The following is a 23,631-nucleotide window of genomic DNA, read 5'->3' as shown; positions in this document are numbered from 1 at the left end:
ATTCTGCCAAAAGTGAGTCTATTTTACTGCTAGAAGAGGATACAACGTGTTACAAATTTACTGACCCCGACTGCTGAAGCAATTTGTCATCCACAGTTAAATCGCTTCGACTTATCCTAATGTAAATATTGTAGAAAAAAGTAGCAAAATGTGTGTTTGGTAAAAATTGACGTTGAACATACAGCGTCAATTAGAAGTTGATATGGGAAGAAATCAGTCCTGGAGCTTGTACAATTTTAAGGGCATACTGCGTCTTAGATCATGTTTTCACAATGTTGTTTCTGAGACAAAATTCTTCCATATATAATTAATATATTGTGGTTGTAATCAAAACACCCCAATTAGCTGTTATCTACACCGGGTTATTCTTAAGAAACATATTAAAAAGTAGAAATGGTAAAACAAGATAAATATTTATTAACAAAAAAAACTACAAAAGAAATGTCATGGTAGATTTACAAACATCAAGAACGAATCATTCAACAAAGCAAAGGCCGAACAAGACAAGGAAAACGTCACAATTAGAAATTGTACCCACAAGAGTTCGTGCCTGGATACAATTCCTTCATACGAGCATGGTGATAAGGATAGTCTAATGTCCGAGTGTATGGAGATAGTCTGCTTTTGGATGCCATCATGTAGGTTTCATGACTGTACGGTGTGTACGTATATCCCTCAGAAGGGTAATTTGGCCGCGTAGGAAGACGTAAGGGTGATGCGCCACTACCGGAAGCAGAACTATTAGGAGACAAACAAGAGTCCTCGGATTCGGAACCTGTAAGACAGTATAGTCAAAATGTATGAGAGTTAAATGCTACGTAAGGCATATTAGGGTTTATCTGGGTTAAAAAGCACTTGTGAGTGTAAGTTAAAAAAACGAAACCATATGTGTGACAGTGTCTCGCAAAATGATACGGCTAAAAATCAAATGCCATATGCATAAATTCTATTTGATTTTTCAAATTTATCAAATATTACCCATGTTTCTTATCAAAAAAGGTAATAACAAAAACTCCTGTATATAATAATTTACCTTTCTCTTCGGATGATCGACGTTTGGAGGAGCTATTATTGATATAAGACAAAGAACTAGGACGGTTGTGGTTTCGGGGTCGGGCGCAGGGATTCAGTTGAGAAATAACATCCACCATACTGTAACAAACAATCACTGGGCATTGATTAACCAATTAAAGATATTTTTTTAGCTTAATAAAAGTTTTCAAAATTATCATGACAATAAATATCATTTTGAAAATATCTGTATATTTCTTACTAAAAAAGAATCCATTAAACTACGGAACGTTTACAATACTTTGATTGGTATTTAGAATATTAACAAATTTTGTATAATTGTAGGTAAATATGTAAAATCGTATTTCTTTTTTAAATTTACACCTTCACTAAAAATACAAATAAATCATCCAAACAATGTCTTGACTGAAAAATAAAGTCAAAGGTTACATTTTTTCAGCTGATATTTATGTACTATAGCAGTGATTCTTTTTTTAATTAAAGAAAATGAGAACATTATTGCCAAGGCAATAAGAAAAGCAACAATGGAAAAAAATGAATGTAACAGATAACGTACCACTCATTTGGGTCCACGTCTCGAAAACCTTTTGCAAATGGATTACTAGCAATTTTCAACTGAGTTATCTACAGTATTCAAAAGAAAATGATTAATTATGGAGTATATATCACAGAGTCCAGCAACTCTGGACATTGTTAACCAAATTTTTAATAGTACGTTGTAAAATGTTTGTCATTTATAACTTATTTTACAGTCAACATAACGATAGATATTTTTTTTTACGCCAGTAAGTAATTTGTAGAAATATTTTAATTCAAAACATCTTCTACAAAAAAAAAAAAAAAATAAAAAATAAAATAAATAAATAAATAAATAAAAAATAAATAAATAAATAAATAAAAATAAATAAATAAATAAATAGAAATTAAAAATTGCTGAAATTCTACTTATATTTCATTAACTAATTTGACCCCTTGAGATTTTGAACAATTTTGAAATACTTGACATTTGATAATTCTTATCATTGGCGCATATACAAAAACACTAGCCATTCTGTTGGCTACTGAGCTTGAAGGGTGTACAAGTTTATACAAAAACTTCCTTAAATCAAAAAACAGTTAACATTAAATTTCAAGTACTTCAAAACATTAATTAACCGATGTCATGAGTATCATTACAGATTATAAATGCAACATTTTTGATAAATAGTTCTTGTGATGAATTAATACGATTTTTGATTGCAGACGACAGTTCGGGATCGTCTGGTGGCTAGAGACTCCACTGTTTACCCGATGGTTTTGATACGCTGTCACTGCCATGAACTTAGTCTCTGGGAAGATGTACGTCTTGAAATTTTCTGTAGAGGAACAGTCTTCTGATTTCGGATTTACATAAACAACATGGCATCGAGGCTGATACTTGTGCATCGAATTCAAAATGATCTGCAAAGTTGAGATAAAGCACTTATTTATTTAGATTACATGTTACTACATCCACCTCTAGCGATGTCAAAAACGAAATCTAAATTAAATCTTTAAACAAATTGAAAATGATACACATTTAACGACGATTGAAAATCTCATTTCATTTTTTCTTTGATGATAAACACATGATTTTCTTACAATGACGGTGTCGATTTTTAAATTCAAACATTTTAAAATTTCAGGTCGAGGGAATTTCTGCTGATGGAGAGAAATAGTTTTATAGGCAGTTGATTGGACTAAAAAAATTGATTACATCGGCGGGAGAAAATCTAAACTTTAAATTATAGTGGGCTTTTCAAATTGGTCGTCTGTCATCTAGTCCGATGCAATTTCATTTGTCATTAATCAACATTTCAATACAGTTATTTATATAATTTGTGTTCACGTCTAAATGTTACTGGGTCAAACATAATACATTTTTGATACATGGACGAATGATTGATATTTCACCCTCGACATTTCCATTTTGCAGGTGTGCAAACAAAACCATTAGACTTACATGACCATTATCATCCATCAAGTTATTCGTGAGTTTTAATTTATCAAAAGACACCACTTGTTTCATCCACTGTGAACCTTTGGCGGGTGAGTCTGGATGCACGTGAATTCTCCCGGGCATGTGGGGGTCGGCTTTTCCAGCCACCACCCAGCTTGAACTGTGGAAGGAGTACCTATATCGCTTGTCATCGCAGGGTACGAAATCCATCATCACCATATAGTCCGACATGTGGTCTAGGCCGTACAGCCGAACCTGGAAAGTTGGGAACATTCGTCTGCAATTAAAGAGATATGATGATAATAGGGTGAATGTCAATCGATATTTTCTGCTGCATCATTCATGCTGCATTACTGTACTGGATTTTCTGTCTGCATTTTAAAATTCTGATCAAAAGTCAATCGAGATTTAATCATTCATTAAAAAATAACTAAGAAACACGAGGCCCAGGGGCCTTTACCTGCGTATAATTCCAATCTTGTAAATGAAATGGAATGGCAATTTTATTTACTACATGTATATAGTAAAATAAAATAAAGTGATTGAGGAAGATTTCCTGCAAAAAAAAAAAAAGTAGATAAATAAAAAATAAAACTAAAATAAAATTTTAAAAAAGGAGGAATTCGGTGATCAGGGATCAACAAAAAATAGTTAATCTGGATAATCAGAAGCAACCCAGTATAGTTCATTTATTCGATTTACCTTTTTACATCATTTACAGTGATTAATCATCATAGGTGAATAACAAAGGGAATTAAATTAAAAAAAAACAAAACCAAACAAAACCAAAAAAAAAAAAAAAAAACAAAACAAAACAAACAAAAAAAAAAAATCCACATATGATTGTAATAGAATCCAGTCGTAACCCCAGAGCCCGTGACACAGGGGCCATCAGTTTTATAATTTTGAAATAGTCCGATCCTCAGGTTCTGAAAATCAGCTTTTAAGTAATTGAAAATGCTCACAAAAATGTCTCTGATTTCATAGAGTAACGTGAATTTACCCATGGTGTTTCTTCAAAGTTCATCATTAAAGTTAATCATATTATATAGGGAAAATTATCCCATCTCAAATATATTTTCAGGAAATGGGAACAAAACCACCAGCTATGCATTATCTAATTGAAAATGATCAACAATTATATTTTAGGATAAAAAAATATAGGTATCCAGGCATTCAAAGAAAATTGCATTTTTTTATGCTTATACAGTATTTTAGCTCTTCTATTTACTTCAATTGTTATGTTATACATAGTGTAAAAAGCTTGTGCTATCATTGCTAGGCATCTTATATTACGTCTAATTTCACATTACGTTTAATTTCATATCATGCTAATAGGCATTGGTATCTAATGCTAAATTAAAGGAAATTTGATTTCTCTTAAGATGAGTTTATTAATTTCTTTCAACTCTTTACAAAACCGTTTTAAGACTTCAAAGAACCTTGAATCATATTGAGGTGCATAAAATGAAAATTGTTGCATGAAAAGATCTCAGTTTCAAGCTTCATTTTGAGACTTTATAAATAAAATAATAAATTTGAGAGTTATCCAACCTGGCCGAGGGGCGGATATCCTCAAAAGAGACACCCTTCTTCATCATAACCATGCACTTATTTTGTTTGCTAAATTTCCAGGAATTTCAAAGATATTATGCATTTTCACTATATAATCAATGGAGCTCCGCCTTAACTCCAGCACCCCTGACCCTAAGGACATGAATTTTACATTTTCGATTGAGGGATTAATACTTATTATAATAATACCAACAATTTAATGGCTTGAAGTCCAGGAGTTAGGACGATTTTAAATTTAAAGATTGCATCATTAATTTGGATGGTTTTAGCCGTACCCCTCAAGGGAGTAGAGGCCAAGAAATTCAAATTTTTTGTTCCCCTTTCTCCCATACATGCTATATTGGTGCAGAGGTTCCAGAGAAGAAACTGAAAATGTTCAAATGTAAACGGACGCCACACAATGAAGGACAATGGAGGACAAAAACAGATTGCAATAGGTCACCAAAATGTCTTTGTATGATTTTGTTTGCTAAATATATTGGATTAGAGGAGAACCTTTTCAAAGAATTAACGCAGTTTGCCATAAAAATAGAGCCCGCCTTACACCAGAACCCTTGATCAATGGGCGATTGATTTTAAAATTTTGTAAGAAGCACTCTTGCTCATCATTGTCATGCACTTAGGTTGTATTATAAATATCCAAAAGCAAGAAGATTTTCGAAGAATTGATGCTTTTTAACTATATGACCAATAGGGCCCCGCCTTAACACCAAAACTCCAGATCCCTGGGCCATGAATTTTACACTTTTGGTAGAGGGATCAATGCTTATTATAAACATGCCTAGTTTAACTGCTTGATGTCTAGGAATAAAGAAGGAGATTTTTAAAGATTACGTTAATTTTGATGGTTTTATCACCACTCCTCAGAACCCAGGGAGGGGGGAAGGGCCATGAAATTCATAATTTTTCCTCTTAACCCAAAGATGTTCTATGCCAAAATTGATTGAAATTGGTTCAGCGTTTCCAGAGAGGAAGCTGAAATTATTCAAATGTTAACCGACAACGCACGATGCACGACGACGAACGAAAAGAGATAACAATAGGCCACCTGAGTGACTCGGGTGACCCAAAAAGATGTTTTTCAACTTGAATGAAATTTTCACTACCAATCTTCGTAAATTATGCATAGAATCATTAAATATTCTCGTGCAACTTTATAATATATGGGGCTTTGTAAACCTTACCATAATTTAGCAATTTGATTAACATGGTCTTTTTCGGTTATATCAACAAAGACCGAGTGTCTCTCTTGATATCCGATTTTATTGACCATAAAATAATCACCATGGCGATAAAACCTGTGTTTATTTTCTCACTTCATTAGAACCCATCACAGTTAGAAACATCTCTTGTTTAGACTGACACGAAAACAGGACGGTTTATTAGCTGCGTGTCCTTCACATCAACAAGAAGAATGTCTTAATGCGCTAATTATCGACAATTAAAACAACCGAGATTTAATCAGACTCATCAAGTTCACTAAAACAACAGAGAGGGGGGCTGAAAAAGGGCAGCTATAGTCACCTTCCTCTCTGATCTTCCTCGTAACACGTAAAAAGATTCAATGTTCGAAATAATTTCACAAGAATGATAGGATTTTATTTTAAAAATTACTTTCACAAGTGCGAAGTATAGGAGTGAAAATATATTTTAAAAATCTAAAGTAAACTAAATTCTAAATCCAACAGCAAAAACATTATTTAGTATTCATTACATGGTCTTTAGATTTGCTTTTTGCCCCTCCTAGCTAACACATTATTGCAATTCAACAAAATTACAGTATTTCACTGTTGAAAATGCAATAAAAAATATTCACATTTTCAATTGTGAAATAATGTAATGGAATAAAATCATTATTTATCATAGATGATATTTTCACAGCGTGAAATTTACAGAAGCGTGAAAATAACAACCGAAACAACTGTTCTATTTCTTTCATTGAGCTGATATGTATTCTGTGGAAATCCCTCTCTGGACAAATCACCTTTAACGTCACATAGTGATACGGCGACTATACACCACATGGTGGCACATTTTCGCCGTGAAAACTCTCTGTGTTCCTCCCCTCCACGCAATGTCTTTTAGAGAATACCCCCCATAGACAGCTACAGTGAGTACACCAACCTGCTACATGTACTGACTAAAACAGCTAAAGTTTCTCGAGATTGTTGATTCGACCTCACAAGCGCTACGTTTTTGTTTTCTTTTTCAAATAGTAAATCTGACAGAGAATAAATAGATAAATAAATAAATAACAAAGTGAGGTCATGTGAAAGGTCTATTCGTTCAAAATTTATGTTTTGTCTTTTGCATTTATTTTGTACTTATGTTCACTTCGCAATGTTGTTTTGAACAAGAGACAACTAATGGGGCAAAAAGAAAACCGATGGAAATGTAAAAGAAAGTAAATTCAATGCTTCGCACTCGCAAAAATATATAAAAAAAAATCCTGTCAAACTTCTAACCCAATCATAAAACATTGAGTGTTCTCCGTATACACAACCACAAATCATTGTATTTCTCTATATACACAGGTGTAATGTTATTATTCATTTGAAACGACAATCAGCATCTTATAAATAGAGAAATTTAAGTATATATAAATATTTTAGCTAATTTATAAATGTATGAAATTTTTTGAATAAAAATACTTCAAATCTTCAAAGTTATAAACATAAAATTCATTTATTTCCCTTCATGAATACTTAACTAGAATAAAAATCGAAATAGAGTAGAATGGTAAATATCCCTAACAAAAGTGTTGATTGGGATTTCTTTTTAAAAAATCATTAAAAGTTTTTTAAAGGAAAGGTATGGTATTTCGAAATTAATCTGTATCCTATAAGATGCACTTAAATGGAAAACCATATACAAAGCTGCTTTTCTATACACACAACTGTGTCAGCCAAAGAACACTATGGGAAAACAAAACATAAATAAATAAATAAATAAATAAATAAATAAATAAATAAATAAATAAATAAATAAATAAATAAATAAATGTTCATGAAGTCCAAACTTTATGATATTGAATTTTTTTAAACCATGAATATACTTGTATATACTGTAATATTAGACTCGACACCAGATCTATTCATAAGAGGTTATACTATTTATACTTTACTATTCCTCAGAGTTAGATTATTGATACAGTGCCTTATTATTCGTAAGGTTAAGTAAATATGACAGTAATTTAGCATTATCAAAAGTTAAATTATTAATGCAATAATTTTTATTTTTTGGAAGGGTTAGATTATTATTTTGTACTGTAGGATTTGCAAGAGCTAGATATTTTAATATTCAAAAGGATTATATTAATTTTTGCATTACTTATTCATAAAGATGGGGATGTTAAGTTTATTTATTTAGTATTAGGTCACTAGAGTCACCGAGATGATCAATTGATGTTTCAGTCCGTCATCGTGCATTGTCATGCACCGTCCGAAAACTTTTGAACATTTTTAACTTCTTTGAAATGGCTGAGCCAATTTCAATCAATTTTGGCATGTAGTATAGAAATTAAAGTTTTGAATTTCTTTCTCACTGGGACCTGAGGTATAGGGCAAAACCATGAAAATTCGTGCAATCCTCAAAAAGCCAAACCATTTCCGTAAATCCTGGACAAACCGTTTGCAAGTCCAAGGATGTGTTTAAAATTTAAATTGGTCTAATATTGAAAATAAATGTTTTGAAAATCCTGTTCTTTATTTGTGGTAATCTAATGGGCGAACTGTTTAAATGGTTATAATGCTATCTAGCCCGCTAACAAAATTAAATATGAAACACGTGTAAGGAGGAATATATCAATATGCATTGCATCTTTAAAACGTTCTTTATCTTTAAAATCATCAAATCAAACAATTATAACATTCAACAAAAATATATGTGGGCTAATACCAAAACAAAACACACACACACACACACACACAAACTGTCAAGCCGAAGGCTTTATATGAGTCACTTATTTTATTTTTATCTTATAAGATTTACAGCCGTATAGACATAAACAAACAAGGTAACAAGGTGACATTTTCATACAAACAGAGCCGGAGTCTAGGTCGGTATTCAAATCATCTTTCTACAAAAAATTAAATGATAGTGATTAGAAGGAATTGGTTGACTGATTATTGCTTAACGCCGAGTCAGTAATATTTCAGCCATATTTCAACGGAGAAATAGGAATTACTTTTATTCGACGATGGAAACATTTTGGATTACAATGTAGTATTGAATATTTTATTTTATTTTTGACGAGATATTTGATGAAAATAAAAAAAAAATAATTATTTCTCATGAAAAGTAATACATGTATATGAGCAATTTTGTAATATTCAGATTTTCCATAAATAGATACAAAAATCATGTATTTTTTCTGTATTGAAATATATGTATAAAGTTAAAGCAAAATCACTTTTAAAAATGTGTCATTCGCTATGCGTCAACAATGTTGTAACGGTTGTGTGATTTAATAATAAAGTTATAATAACAGTTGCAGTACGATATTGTTCACGAAAGTAAATCAATACATATATATACTAGATACTATTATGTAAATATACTACGTGTAGGGTAACGTTGAAAATTTTCAGCCCATGAAAACCATTGTCAACCCAGGCGCAGCCGAGGTTGAATATGATAATGGTTATCTTGGGGTGAAATTGTCAATTTTACCCTCAATTACATGCAGTATTAATATTATACCGAATGTTTTATACAAATAAAGGTGAAACGCGCGCATCGATTCCGCGCAGTCAATATACATGTATATATTTTTTTGAATATCACCCGTCGTCAAGGAATGTTGACTGTTGCTAAGTTCTATTGCTCTGGAAGGCGTGGTTTCATCATTCAGAGGGTAAACGTTTTATTTTAAAACAAACTTCTCTTTGACAAATCAAATTTAAGTTATTAACATGAAAGTAAAATATAGAGTCATTTTTAAAAAAATTTAATATAAATATTTATCATAGCTTCGTTTGTTTTTAACAAATTTTGACAGAGTTTGAATAAAAATGTAATAGAATTTGTTTTCTGAGAAGTCCTCATAAACTAAGGCAGTATTTTATCTTCTTTTAAGTTAGCCTGGCACACAAAGAAGAATAAATGAAATGTATCCTTCATTACAATTTCAGTATAAAAAGACTGAACCGATATTCGGTGCTAATACTACAGTGTACTCCAAAAAGTACATGTACATGTATACTGTAGGCAAGAACGCGATTGATCAATTTTCTTTGAAAAAATGTCCTCCGAAACGTCTTACAACGAGAGAAATGCCAACGTAACAGCTATGAATAAAAGCATCATAAGGCAATTGCGTAACATCTTCATGCAGGGTTTTAGCTTCTATACCTGCATGATTTTTTTTCACTTTATTTTCTAATCTTTCAGGAACGCGAAATGCAACATGTACATTATATTTTATTTATAATTGACTGAATTAATGAACGGTCAAAGGAGTGCCACATTAAGACAATCCGTCATTTATAGGATAAAAGTGTTCGCTTTTGTGCATTGTAAAATGAAAGTCTATAATTTGTAGAGGGTCATTCATTTTCTTGTCCATATAATTTTTCCTCCCATGCCAGATATTGCCTAGTTTTTTTTTTGTTTTTTGTTTTTTTTTAAATCTCCTGGCTTATAACCGAAAGTATTTAAACCGTGACAATTGAAATATTTTCAAACTCATGCACAAGATGGGATTTTATCTGGAGATAAAGACAGGTAGATCAAAGCAAAGTGAAGACATTTCTTTTCAGCTCGGGGAGCGGAGAGATTGGCTGGCTTCAATGGAACCAACTGAAATCTCGTGCCCAGACTTTCATCTGATATTTATCTGGCTCATCTGAGGATTGTTTTGAGTTTTTGTCTTCATATGATAGACAATGGGAAGGAATATATCTGCGAGCAGGTCTTTATCTCAGTGCACATATATTTTGCAATGTGTTGAGTTTTAGGAGAACAGGTTAAATTCTTTGATGCTCTCAAAGTTCGGAATTTAACATAGAGCATGTTTTTTTCTCACAATTTTTTGACATTTCCCACAAATCGTTTCAGAGACAAATCTCAGTCAGCTGTGTAGGGGGATATTCACACACGTTTTTTATCTTTTAAAAACAATAATGGACATGTTCTCGAACATAAATTAAGCGCCCATAACACTTCGACATATTTGAGGTTGACGTAAAAAACATAAACAGATGTGAGAGCTACGGGCAGTGGATGACTCGCGTGGTCACTTCTCATCGCTAGTGCCAGTTATCTGATTTAGTTACTTATCTACGTATACATATACGCGCCATCAATCATTTTTTCCTTAATTTTTGCTCTCTTGAAGAAAAACCTATTAATTTTACAGCATTCTAAACAACTTCTATGGAGCGAAAACGCTTATAGTTGTTTGTGTCATTGTATGAATTCTTTTTTAGACCAGGTGCATTTTAACGTATATAAAATAGGCGAATAAGATTTTGCATTTATCGAATATATCCATTGCAAAGTTAAAAATAAAATATTAATATTTTTATCAAATATTTATTATATATGGGGTAGAGAAATATTTATTTTTATACCTACATATGTCCTTCTAATTTATATATAAACTGAAAGTTTTTTTTTCCAAAATGAATTCATTTCCGGGGCCCTTGATTGATCAATAAAACATCTTGTGTCTTGTACAATAATATTTAGATTTTATTGAAATATATTATGAAGAGTTTGTAAATAATGCTTATATTGCTGTTGGATTTTATTATGTACTAGAATGTTAAGCTTTAGTTAATATACGAAAAAATTACTTGGGCAATAATTATTCTCATAGACCTAATGTTATTAAATATATGGAACTAGTGACAACTCAAAATGAAAAAAAAATCCTGAAAACATTGTATGTTCCTAAAAAAATTGATGCTTGTCTGTCTTCCTTGATATTTTTTCTTTTTCTTATTTCTATTCATTTTCTGTCTTCATTATTTGTATTGCGTATGTACCTCTGACCAGTTTGTATAAAAATGCATATATTTCATCAATATTTTACCCCACGTACCAATATTTTGGTTTGGACAAATAAATTGAACTTGAATTAAAATCTTGTTTCAGGCTGTTTTTAAGTGTGTGTCATTGGTATCTTTTAATACCATATTTGTTAGTGCTGGGACGATATATCGAGATATCGATAATATCGATTCATTGTGAGCATGATACGCATATCGATACGTATGAAGAAATATCGAAATATCGCAAAAAATTCTAACTTATGTCTTTCTTTGTTTACTTAACATTTTGGGTTAAATATATACATGTAATATAAATATGCTAAATAATAATATAAATATGAAATACATAATAATTAACACCACTTAATTGTGTAAAATTATTTTCTTCAATTATTTTCTTTTACATCTGGTATACAACTTCTTCGAATAAATTATTCTTATTTGTGAAGAAATGTTTTGTTCATTTTAATACAAAAAGGCATTTTATAACTAATTCAACACATCAGGATACATATCGTATCGTGGCTCAAATATCGTGATATGTATCGATATAGAAAAAGTTGTATCGTCTCAGCCCTAATATTTGTAGATGCTGATTCATAAAGAAGCCCAAGAAGAACAAAATACGTATTTAGCTTTTATTTCTAATGTTTAAAAAATCAATAACAAAATGTATTATCAAAGTCAAAATCAATCTTATTGATCAATACTGTTCATCTATATAATTTATACAACGCCACAAATAATGGTTCATTTCATTTTTCTCCCAAGTTATTTACCCTAGGTTTTAAAATCATTTTTTTTATGAATCTCAAGAGTTCCGAGTCCCGAAACATTGTTTTGATTTTCTGGTAAAATCCACTTTGAAAGTTCCCTGATAACGTTTCCTTACACTGGAAAAAAGTGCTTTGTTTATGTTGCACGTTTTCTAACCAGATACTTTCGTTCTCGTTAATTGTAACAAAATACCTAACAATTAGAAATATTTATTCCAGTTAGTATAGGACGTATATATTGAGGCGAATACAGCTGCGGATGTATATATTTATTTCCAACATTAAGCATGCTCAAAATTCAATTAAAACTGATGGAAAACACCGTAAGAGCCACTTCAAATGCCTGGAAAACAATTTATAAGAAAGTTTCACCGAGAAATCGCACGGCGGATTTATTTATATCACCATTAAGGCGGTGTGATGCTGACTGAACTTGGAATCGAGTAAATTACTTCACTCAAGAAACTAACACCTGTGTTAAGTACCACCTGATTTATTCATATATCTTAACATACATAAAATCGTAAAATTAGAAACAAGAACCCACCAAATGGTCACTTTATGACACCCTTTTCTCTTTAAAAAGCAGCTGGAAAGCTGCAGGAATGGAAATTGGTAATGATTAGCGAAATACAAGGGCAGATTCATATAGCGAAAGAAAACAGTTTTCATAACAAGGTGATAAGGCAAGATAGGGATGCTACGCTCGTCGAACTTTAATGAAGCATGGACCTATGATGATGAGGGTACGGCCATGTGATCGTCTCCACAGCGATCGCCATGGGACTTATAGGCATGATCAGTGTGCATTTCAATGCAGAAACTGTCATGTATGAGACGCATCACCGAAAACTCCGACGTGACTAAGATTGGGTCGGTCAGTCTCGGTACCTCACTATTGTAACTGTTATCTGACATTTGCTGGCATTGTCCATTACAATCAATGAAAATTCTTGCCTATAAAATGTCTGGTTTTCTCAGACTTGATTCGACAAGTAAATTTTAATATACAAAATCTTTAAATTACTTATTTAACTAAGGTATAAATATTTAATAAGTGCTGTATGATTTAACGTAGCTGCTCCTATTGTCTTTGAAGGAATAAATAAACATTTTTTTTTCTGCATATCACCGTATTATATAAGGTACGTTGTGTCCTTCTGACAAATTTCATTTTATGAATAAAACTCTGCACAATGTCTATACGTTATTTCAAAAGTAGTCATGTTGAAGCATTTAATGATCTCTGTCAATAAGCGCAGTTTCGTTAATATCAAAGCACTACACAATAAAGAGCACAATTAATTTCAAAATCTCACAAGCTTGTTATAGATATTCCATTTAGTCAAAACATTAATAAAAAAATACTTCGAACTCTTTTACTTCATGCTACTTTCATATAAGCATTACTACTAAGTAGTATATCTCTTTAATATATTCTACAGAAAATGTACTTCAGAAAAGTAGACTATTTATCATGAGAGGAAATTTGTTTATCAACGCAGTCCAACAAAGAATACTTAGAATAGATCAATTTAAAATGGTTCACTGAAATTTATACGTCATTTTTACAATATAATATTACCAAACTGATCCGACGTTCAAGCATTTTATTTGGTAAACATCATTTAATACTTTTTATTTGGTAAACATCATTTAATATAATAAAGAAAAAAACCTCTTTATATTTTTGGTTAAAAAAAATGTTTAGATTAAAATCGTAATTTTGACTTATCATAAAAATGAAAATATCACTTGAATATTCTGTATCTTATCTTACGTAAAAATAAAAACTATATTCCCACAAGCCCAATAGATATATAATGGAAACAAAACACCTAGCTGAGTTTGGAACGTATTTCAGAATAATCATGCATGCCACTAGTATCCAATGCGACATGAGTATACGCAATAATATTCAAGATGAGGGAAGAGCGACATCTAATTCAAATACTAGCTGCAGAACTGTAGCATAAAATAGAAAACCGTAACGCTACAGTTCTGCAGCTAATTCAAATACCTGGTACGCCAATTTAAAAAAAAAGCGAAGAATTTTATGAAGAAGAAATATAATTGTATCATACAATTTTGATGTTTTGCACTACATGCAAGTTAGTTTAAATTTTTGTTCCACATTTAGCACATTTGCATTACGTAAAATGTTGGCATGTAAGTATTCTCTTTAGCTATTGAATTGTATTATGTTTCTATAAATGTTTGTGTGTATTTATTCTCTTTAGCTATTAAACTGTACTGTTTCTATAAAGGTACAATAAATATCGGCATTACCTCATTTAATTTTTTTCTCATTCACGAGTTTGACCGACATGTAAAATTATTGATATTTATTTTGTGATATTGTGACAACTACTCGCACGTTTGGAGACAGAGCGGAGTACATTTTATAAACAATGTCGCGAACCTAATCCGTCGTTACCGATTGTTTTCACTCTAATATCGTGTCTTCGTAGATGATTGTTGTAGTTATAGAAGTTTGATTTGTTTATAAAAAAAAATCTACACGAATGCATACTGGTTGGCAGACACATATAAACTGGAACAATAAATACCTTGCTCCAAGTTTGCAACATAAAAATACAAACAACACGAAACTTTGACATTTTTTTTTTGAAAATAACCGTTAAAGATTATACGACATTTTGCAAAGACATAAGACATCAAGGTTTACGTTTTAAAAGTATAACATATATTTGCCTATCTAAAAGTATGTAAACAAATTAGTAAAATCAATCTTTCATCACATAATTTGGCAATTCCGTCTGGAAGACAACGTAATAATCAGAGGAACGGGTCATATTGTTTTCACTGCTGATCTGGACCACGTTTTACAAAAGAATTTATAGGACTAAGACCAAAATGTGTTTTCGCGACTTTTTTCTTCGTTAGATTAATTAATTTTAAAAAAAGGTATAAAATCTAATAAAGAATTTGGAAAAAAATATTTTGTTAAAGAGCAATGTCAATTTAATTATTAGATTTGAAAGATGCTAGAGAGAGCTATATTGTTGGTCTTAGTCGCAAGTTCTGTCGTAAAACTGGTACTTGGTTTAATTCTGTTACGCCCAGTCCATGCTCTTTATATATATGTATATATATATTTATTGAATTATGAGGTATCAAGAAGTGAACACCGTTGCCTGGTTAAATATATTTGTATGTATACACATGAATAAAAACCAAATCGACTGTAATTCAAATTTCATTTTCCGTAATTTTGTATCTACATGTGCAAATAGCATATCATCTTCATTTTCTTTTCGATGTCAAAGCCATTATTCTCTAAAATACATTTCAAGGAATAAACTTAATGAATGATTGCCAGTAGAATGAATACAAAGGGGATTAAAACGGGTCCCAATAGACAACTTATTTTGATTTTTTTTTATTTATAAAACTAAGAAGCTATGAAAATAATTAAATCACAAGTCTGATTGTAAACGGTTGAAATAAAAGAGATATATTGGAGTAATGAATATTTCTTCTTTCTCTCTAGAACAATTTAGCTCGCAAATACAGGTGTATATATCCTCTCAGTGATAAAATTGTCCATTTGGAAATCGACACACCCTTGCCAAAAATTTGATGATTAGAGTAAATCCATGATCGAATAAAACGATCACATGAAATTAGTACATAACTCCCTACCTGCCAGCTTTGGTGACGATCATTTCTGTTCCAAGCTCGTCGAACTCATCCCATAGAGACTTCATCTCCAGGTGTGCGTTGACATTCAGAAGTTTGGGGTGTAGGGGTTTCTTAGACTGCTCCCCTTTTTCTTCTGGTGTATTCTCCAAGCAACTGTCACTTTTACAGGTGTGATCACCTTTCAAGAAGTCGGAGTCTTGGGAATGTTTAGCACAATTGTCGGAATTTCTTGAAATCACATCTTGATATTCGAATCTTGAAGATTCATAAAGTGGTCTCCCAGTACCAGCATTAAGGAGACAGGCTGGAAATAAAAATATTAAAATACAGCGTGGGAGGCAGTTTACATTAAAATCTTTACCTCAAAAGATAATTCAAAAATAAAAAAAAAAAGAAAAAGAAATAAAAAATACATTTTTTGAGAGGGTTGAAATCGAAGTTTGCTCACCTTCCATGCTTTTCATTCCGGGGGAATATCCGCAGTTTCCCCATTCCACAAAACAGTCGGAGTTATACTGGCTCGAAGTTCCGGGATACCCGAGTGAGTTAAAGACAGAATCTGGAAACGGCCCCGACATCAGAGATGCGATACTGAAGGCGTTCGCGCGAACAGACAGTGGCCCCGTGATATCCATCTATGATTTGCCCAACTTTTCACACATTCAAAAGATAAAACTTGTTCCGAAATCAGTAAAAAAAAGTTTTGTCAATGTTGCGCATGCAGCTATATTATCCCATAAATAAGACAAATTTTGGCAAATTAACACCTACAATGACCGGCCCCCAATTCAGCAAAAGCACGAACAAGCAATTTGATTGGCTGTTAACACTGAAGTGCATAAAGAAGATGGGGATTAATTACGATAAGGGGACATTGAGTTCGTATGCATGTTGCAGAGACATTCGGTCACTTTTGGCGATAGGCAGCACAAAGATTCCAGATGTGTTTAGAATAGTTTGGGTACAGAGGGAGAAATGTTGACACAGTAGTTTATATAAGCAGGTATTGGAGGGGTAATCAATCATTATGGGTGTCAGAAATGACGGCTCAGAGGGGTCGGCCCAACGAAAACCTAAAAACAAAACGCCTAAGCAGTAGCTCCATCATTTAATCATAAAAATGTGCACCGAAGTCGTACTTTTTTCTATTTAGCTGTATAAAAGATGTGCAGAGACACTTCTGAAAACATTTTTTTTTTAATTTAAAAATTGATCTGTGATAATTTAAAAAGAATTTACTTTCAGAGCTTTTATTAAACGAATGACTAAGTAAATAGATATTGCTGAATAAAATTCAGGAATTATCATCAAGAGGAATGAATTTATTGTGTTGAAGCCTCTCCTTCGAATTTAAAAAACTCCTTCGAATTTAAAAAACTGTAGTTTCCCCCTCGATCGATCATCTATGCATGTTTCTGGGGGAAAATTTATAGTTATTAATTTATAACATTTTGACAATAAAATTTTTTAAGAATATTACTAAATGAATACGTCTTGCAATGAAATTCAGTATGACGTGGCAATGATTGTTTTCAAATAATATATGCACATCATATATAACAACAAATTTTATTTACCTGGACTCATTTTAATCAGACTATTATAATATTATCGGCATGCAATGTACATATAAATAGGTAATTTCAAAATGTACTATATTTTTTAATACTTCTGAACGTATTATATTTTATTCTTTCATTAAATTACGTATTTTACAAATTTTAGTAGAACATGAAATGGAAAAGTAATTTTAGCATAGTTTTTACCCTGGGCAGGAAAAAAAGGCAATATGCATTATCGTATCTGCACGCGCGGTGTTGACAGACGCCGTATAATAATGTCGACAATTAGAGTTTTAGCGTCCATTTTGTACATCTACGTGACCCCCTGTCTTGTGTAATGTTCTGCTTCATTTTCACGCCTTTTGAAATTTGTTCACGCTGAACAAAGATCCTTACATCGAAGCCAATTTGCATGAAATGTAATGATTTTACTCTAGTGCAATGTAAACTGATTATTTCTTCATTTCTCTGGTCGTAATGACAGACAAGAAGGTGATGTAAATACAGTCAATCTTTGACGTCATACTGCATCACTGGATACTATTGACAACCCAAATATTCTTGTGTCAGAAGAGGCAATTGAGCAATAAAACAAAAACAAAACTTGAAGAATTAAAATAAGGTTTTTCTATTCCTTCTTTTTCGAGTAAACCATTATGAAGATAAGAAATTTTTTAATAAAATATATGTAATACATTTACTACTATTTACATTTTCTTAAAATATTTGCACTATTCTTAAAGTAAAATATTTATATCATATTTGCACTCGGTTCACTTCAGTTCAGTAAGGGAAGTTCCTCCTATGAATAAGGAGCATCCAAAAAGGTGGTATTATAAAAAGAGGATAAAAATTATAATTTAAAAGAGTAAAGTGATGAAAAAGAATTAGTAAAACCTACTGTTGTACAATAAAAATAAAATAGGAGTGATAGACAATCTCAGCCTTAAAAAAAGGAAATACATTTACAAATTGTACACCAGCATAAATTATTTGTAAAAAATATACATGTATATAGCACTATGATTAGGTCTGTTAAAAATAAACAATTTTTAAGATAGCCGATACAGAAAAAAAAGTATTCCTTTTGAGAACAGTAAATCTAATTAGGTGTATATGACTTTTGTTGTTGGGCAGGCGTCGATCATCAACCCAGCTGATGAAAATGATTTGTTTACCCCTAATTGTCGACTGAACGAACCATTTCCCCAAATGCCGATATATCAATGTTTACTCTCAAGGTTTATCGCTTGATTCGATCAAATCGGATTCTACTAATTATCAATTAAAGTAATGACCATTTTTATTTCTACATTTATCATTTTTTGACATGGAAACTGCAGTTGTATTCAAAATATTCAAATGCGGATCCAGAAGGGGAGGGACAGTGCGGGAGTCCAAGGGGATTTCCTTTCTCGGAAATTGACCGATGCAAGTAAAATTTTGACTTCGAATCGCCCTTAGTTTTCACGCAAAGCAAAGAATAGGGTTAAAATTTGGGGTAAAAGGTAAATTTCGAAAAATGTCGAGTCATGGCACCTGATCCCACCTCTAATGTTTGGAGGTCCGTGTTTGCTCTGCTCCTATTTTGTATTGTTTAATGGACTTTTGAGTTTGATTACTGTTCGTTATCTCCATATATTTCATTTCTCCATGTATAAAGTAATATATATATATATACAAAAAAAAAAAAAAAAAAAAAAAAAAAAAAAAAAATTGGATATTCATTAACCTCGACGTAAAAGGAACGACATGTAATTAGGCATTTGAACTGTTTCCTTATTAATTTTAATGATTTTCGATATCGTAAAACCAAGACACAGATTTTCCCGTACTCTATAACATTTGAATTATGTACGTAGAAAATAAAGCATTTTCATGGCATTCAAATGTGAAAAGTAATCTAGATACCCATATGTATTCAATTTATTATCATTTTAAGGAAAATGTTAAGCACAATTCAATTAACGTTTTATGAGAGCTATTTGGGGAAAAAAATATTGTATGCCCCTTTCATTTACCAGATAAAGTATTTTACCCTTAAATGTTCCTGAAGTCATCATGATGTTGTTTACTAAACAATGCACGTATACATACATCAATATACGATCAATATTCAATCACTATACGGTTCCGTTAATAATCATTAAATATTGTCTTGTGTAGTTTTATTTCCGAACTGTTTTAAAATTAACTTATCATTATTTCTAAATCATTACTTTATTTAGACTTATTTCATGACAACTCGGGGAACATTCAAACTGATGTCGCTGAAACATCAAAAATATTACATGTAATTTTCTAGCAAAGATTTTTAAATATATGATTTTAATAGCATGTAATCTTTGTCATATCAAAAAATTTTGAGACGTGATAAAAACCCTTTAATGGGCAAGACAATAGAATGTGCAAACCATAAATACAAAACTTGTGCTTATTCTTTTACGATATTTTTGTTAAAATTAGATGTTTAAAATATTAACCATGTCAGTAAATATGAAAACAAATTAAACTGGATTGATCAGCAGGACACACAAATAACATCTTATAAAGAACATGTTATAAATTATGATGTCTTTCCCTAATTCACAATTTTCAGTTGCCAATGAGTACCGTACATGACTAATTAAAATGTCATATACAAATTCAAATTGAAAAATTTTTAATTTCTGTAGAGGACAATAATGTAATTCTGTTCCTTTGAGTGTGAATCTCCTGAAAAATCAGAATATCCTTCCCTCCGTAAATGAACCTCTTCCTCAAGAAATCCAAGCACCTGTTCTTGAGCTGAAGAGGCAATGGTACCTATATGAGGAAATCGTGAACATTGTCCATCACTCTCTGCTAAAGACACATCATGTCCAAAACCAGTTGTACCAAAGAAAGAGATGAAAGTTTATTCTCCTGCTCATTCCACATCACACTTGGGAAAAAGGAAAAGTTTTCTCGTTAGATGAAAGGGAAGATTATTGTGTTTAAGAAAGATTAGCAGAAAATTGTATACATGTAGTTCCTATTGTGTTACTCCCAGTGATGTGTTACATTAGGATGTAGCAACTTGCATTTATGTACTTTTATGTTTAATAGTCAAATTTCATTGCTTTAAAACATGTTAAAATTTGTACTTTTACCCTACTGTGTGCATAATCCGTGTCCTTCGAGTAGCATTACATATCAACAGTTAAAAATGATTGACAACGTGTAACAGTACAAAAATTATTAACTGATGTTTGCACGTTCTCTATGATATTTTCCTTTAAATGCATTTTGGATATATTTAGTAAAAAAAAAAAAATTACAAAGCCTCGGTCAAAAATGATTTTCAACTTTCAAGGGATAACAATTTCACATTACCCCCCAAAAATGTAATATTTTTATTCTCTTTATACTGTATACAGTTGATAATGTTAGTAAAGTACATATAATGATTCATACATCTGTAATTTCATAACAGTACATATTCATGTACATGTTAGCAATTTTCAGAGTGTCTGATAAAAGGAATTTTTAGTAATAGTGATCTGCTATTCATTTGTGATTTTTGTTTTACATCTGTCACATGACCTCTGTCATTCTGTAAGATGTGATTATTGGTGTATTCTGTCATGACTGAAAAATAACTTTTTGTTATATTGGAATGTAATTTCAGTTTACATAACTATCTTAAATATAATTAATTATTGTGCATTTCTAGAGTTTATTTTATTAAAAACAAATTATTGATTATTTTGTTAATTATGTATTTTTTTTCATCATCTCTGAGGTCATGGATGCAGATAGGAAACTTATAAGGATAATAAGCCAGTCTTCTGAATCCAATTCGATTGTTTTAACAGTCATATGTAATCAATAAGAATCACAGTATATTTAATGATTCAATTTATTTTCATCATATCTAAGCAAAATTTTAAGAAGAGTTTAAATAAAAAGAGAAGATTATTCTGAATATACTAGTAGACTGAAAATGTTGAGAAATGACTGAAAGATGCCTACATACCTAGGCCTATATCTTATTTATTTTTAAAGATGTTTGAAATTTAGAATGCGTGTTATTCAAAGTCATCTGGACCCTTTTTCGCACATATGTAGGCTTTGTCTGTTTCCCGATCCTTTTTGATTTATTCACTAGAAATATTTTTAAATCAATACAAATTATGTTTGCATGATTTTAATAACGGAACAACAAAAAGAGAGAAAAGTTAAACGACTAAACAATGATATAATTTAACTGAGTAATAACAAAACTTTGTACATACATCTTTAATTTTTTCATTGACTTGATTTTTTTGACCCAGGTTGCGAAATTAAAGATATGCGCTCCTCAGCCAGGAACTGCAACTCTTAAAATCATTATTTACCAGTAATTGAAAAAGTCTCAAAAAGAAGCTTGAAATTGAAATCTTGTCGTGCAACATTTCTTTAATTTCATGCTTCTCAATATGATTGAAGGTTCGTTGAAGTCTTACAAACGGACTTGTAAAAAGTTGACAATTGTACCCCATAAAATTTAAAAATGAGTAAATTTAATTCAAATTTTAATCTAGTGCTAGATACTAATGCATATTAGCATGATATGAAATTAGAAGTGGTCTGTGGTTTCTTGCAATGATAGCACAATTAAGCTTTTTACTCTAAATGTTATATAACATTCAATTTGACGTAAATACAACTAGATCACCGTATAAATATAAGATCAAACATGCATTTTTTCCCGAATGCCTGGATACCTTTTAGCTTTTTTTTTTTTTTTTTTTTTTTTTTTTTTTTTTTTTTTTTGAATCCTTAAATATATTTGTACATCAATTTTCAATTAGAAGATGCAAGATAGCAGCTGCTTTAATTCGCGTTTCCTGAAAATATACTTGAGATTTGATATGTTTTCCAATATAATATGATTAACTACTACATGTAGTATATTAATGAATTTTGAAGAATACCATGGGTAAATAAACTTTACTCTCTGAATTCAGAGACATTTTTGTGAGTATTTTCAATTACTTAACTGCTGATTTTCAGAACCTGAGGATCGGATTACCTATAAGATTGTGTGCTGTTTTACGTCCGTTCGAGAATTTTTCCCTCATTTAGCTAGAGACGTCACCATAAATCGGTGAAGGGCTTCAAATTTAGACTTATACTTGACACTCAGGGCCATTGAGCAGTGAAGGTTCTTTATCGTGACAAGGAGCCTCGGTTTTTAAGGTCTCATCTGAAAGACCCGCAATTTTCACACCTTTCTATAAACATTACATTCAAAAGTATCGGATATCAGGCCCGTAGAACGCGGGGAAGCCAGGGGGCGCCCGCCCACTTTTTCTGAGTATAGTATCTTGTTATAGTAAATTTTCTTTTAGATGCTGGTTGCCCCCCCCCCCCCACACACACACACGCACTTTTTGATGTTGTAAGATCGAGTACTGGCAAATTCCAGGATTTGAACAGTAAATAAGTTTTTTTTTTGGCTTGTCAGCTAAATTTTGGAAGTTGGCTCCTCCTCTTTTGGTCAGTTTTTTTTTTTGGCTTGTCACATTTTTTTTTTTGGAAGCCCCCCCCCCCCCTCACTTTTGAAACCGTTGCTACGGGCCTGGATATATAATGGGAATATAGGGAATCTATAGGAAATGATATATGGAATCTATATACAGGGAATCTATAGGGAATAATGGGAATCTGCATTCTGCATATATATTCATGCATTATTTAACAATTTAAATAGAGGATATTCAATGTTTTATAGTTGGATATGGAATTTATTTCACGAGTGTGACATGATTTTTGATATATTCACGAGTGAGAAGCACGAGTGAAAATATAAAAAAAAATACTGTCACACGAGTGAAATTAATTCCATATTCAACTGAAGAACATTAAATTTTCTGTTTATTACATTTTCTTTGATTTCCCTTTACCTCTGTATTTTCTTAACATGTACTGTTATAAGCTGTGATGTCATAGTTGACTGGTTGAGACGTCATGACTATGTAAAATGGATTTTAGCAACATCTTTGGGATGAAATTGACACTTTTAGTCTCTATCAAGATGTTTT

At 31.5% G+C, this 23,631-nt stretch overlaps 2 protein-coding genes across 2 annotated transcripts in view; one reads left to right on the top strand and one right to left on the bottom strand.

Annotated features, from left to right (window-relative positions):
• The window catches only part of LOC133171812 (integrator complex subunit 2-like), a 275,651-nt gene that overhangs the window by 35,496 nt on the left and 216,524 nt on the right, over positions 1 to 23,631 (top strand). The window lies entirely within an intron of this gene.
• LOC133205526 (T-box transcription factor TBX10-like) lies at positions 440 to 17,061 on the bottom strand. The gene is made up of 7 exons (XM_061341356.1): positions 16,471 to 17,061; positions 16,023 to 16,326; positions 3,014 to 3,287; positions 2,320 to 2,472; positions 1,589 to 1,656; positions 1,034 to 1,152; positions 440 to 775 (listed from the first exon to the last, which is right to left on the bottom strand). The coding sequence occupies exons 1-7, from the start codon at positions 16,655 to 16,657 to the stop codon at positions 522 to 524; spliced, it is 1,359 nt and encodes a 452-aa protein (XP_061197340.1). The 5' UTR covers positions 16,658 to 17,061; the 3' UTR covers positions 440 to 521.

The sequence above is a fragment of the Saccostrea echinata genome, unplaced genomic scaffold, assembly GCF_033153115.1.
Source record: "Saccostrea echinata isolate AGI-Se365-2 ecotype Australia unplaced genomic scaffold, CSIRO_AGI_Sech_v1 ptg000054l, whole genome shotgun sequence".
Classification (NCBI taxonomy): Eukaryota; Metazoa; Mollusca; class Bivalvia; order Ostreida; family Ostreidae; genus Saccostrea; species Saccostrea echinata.
Note: the sequence above shows the minus strand (reverse complement) of the source record. Positions and strands in the feature narration are given on the sequence as shown.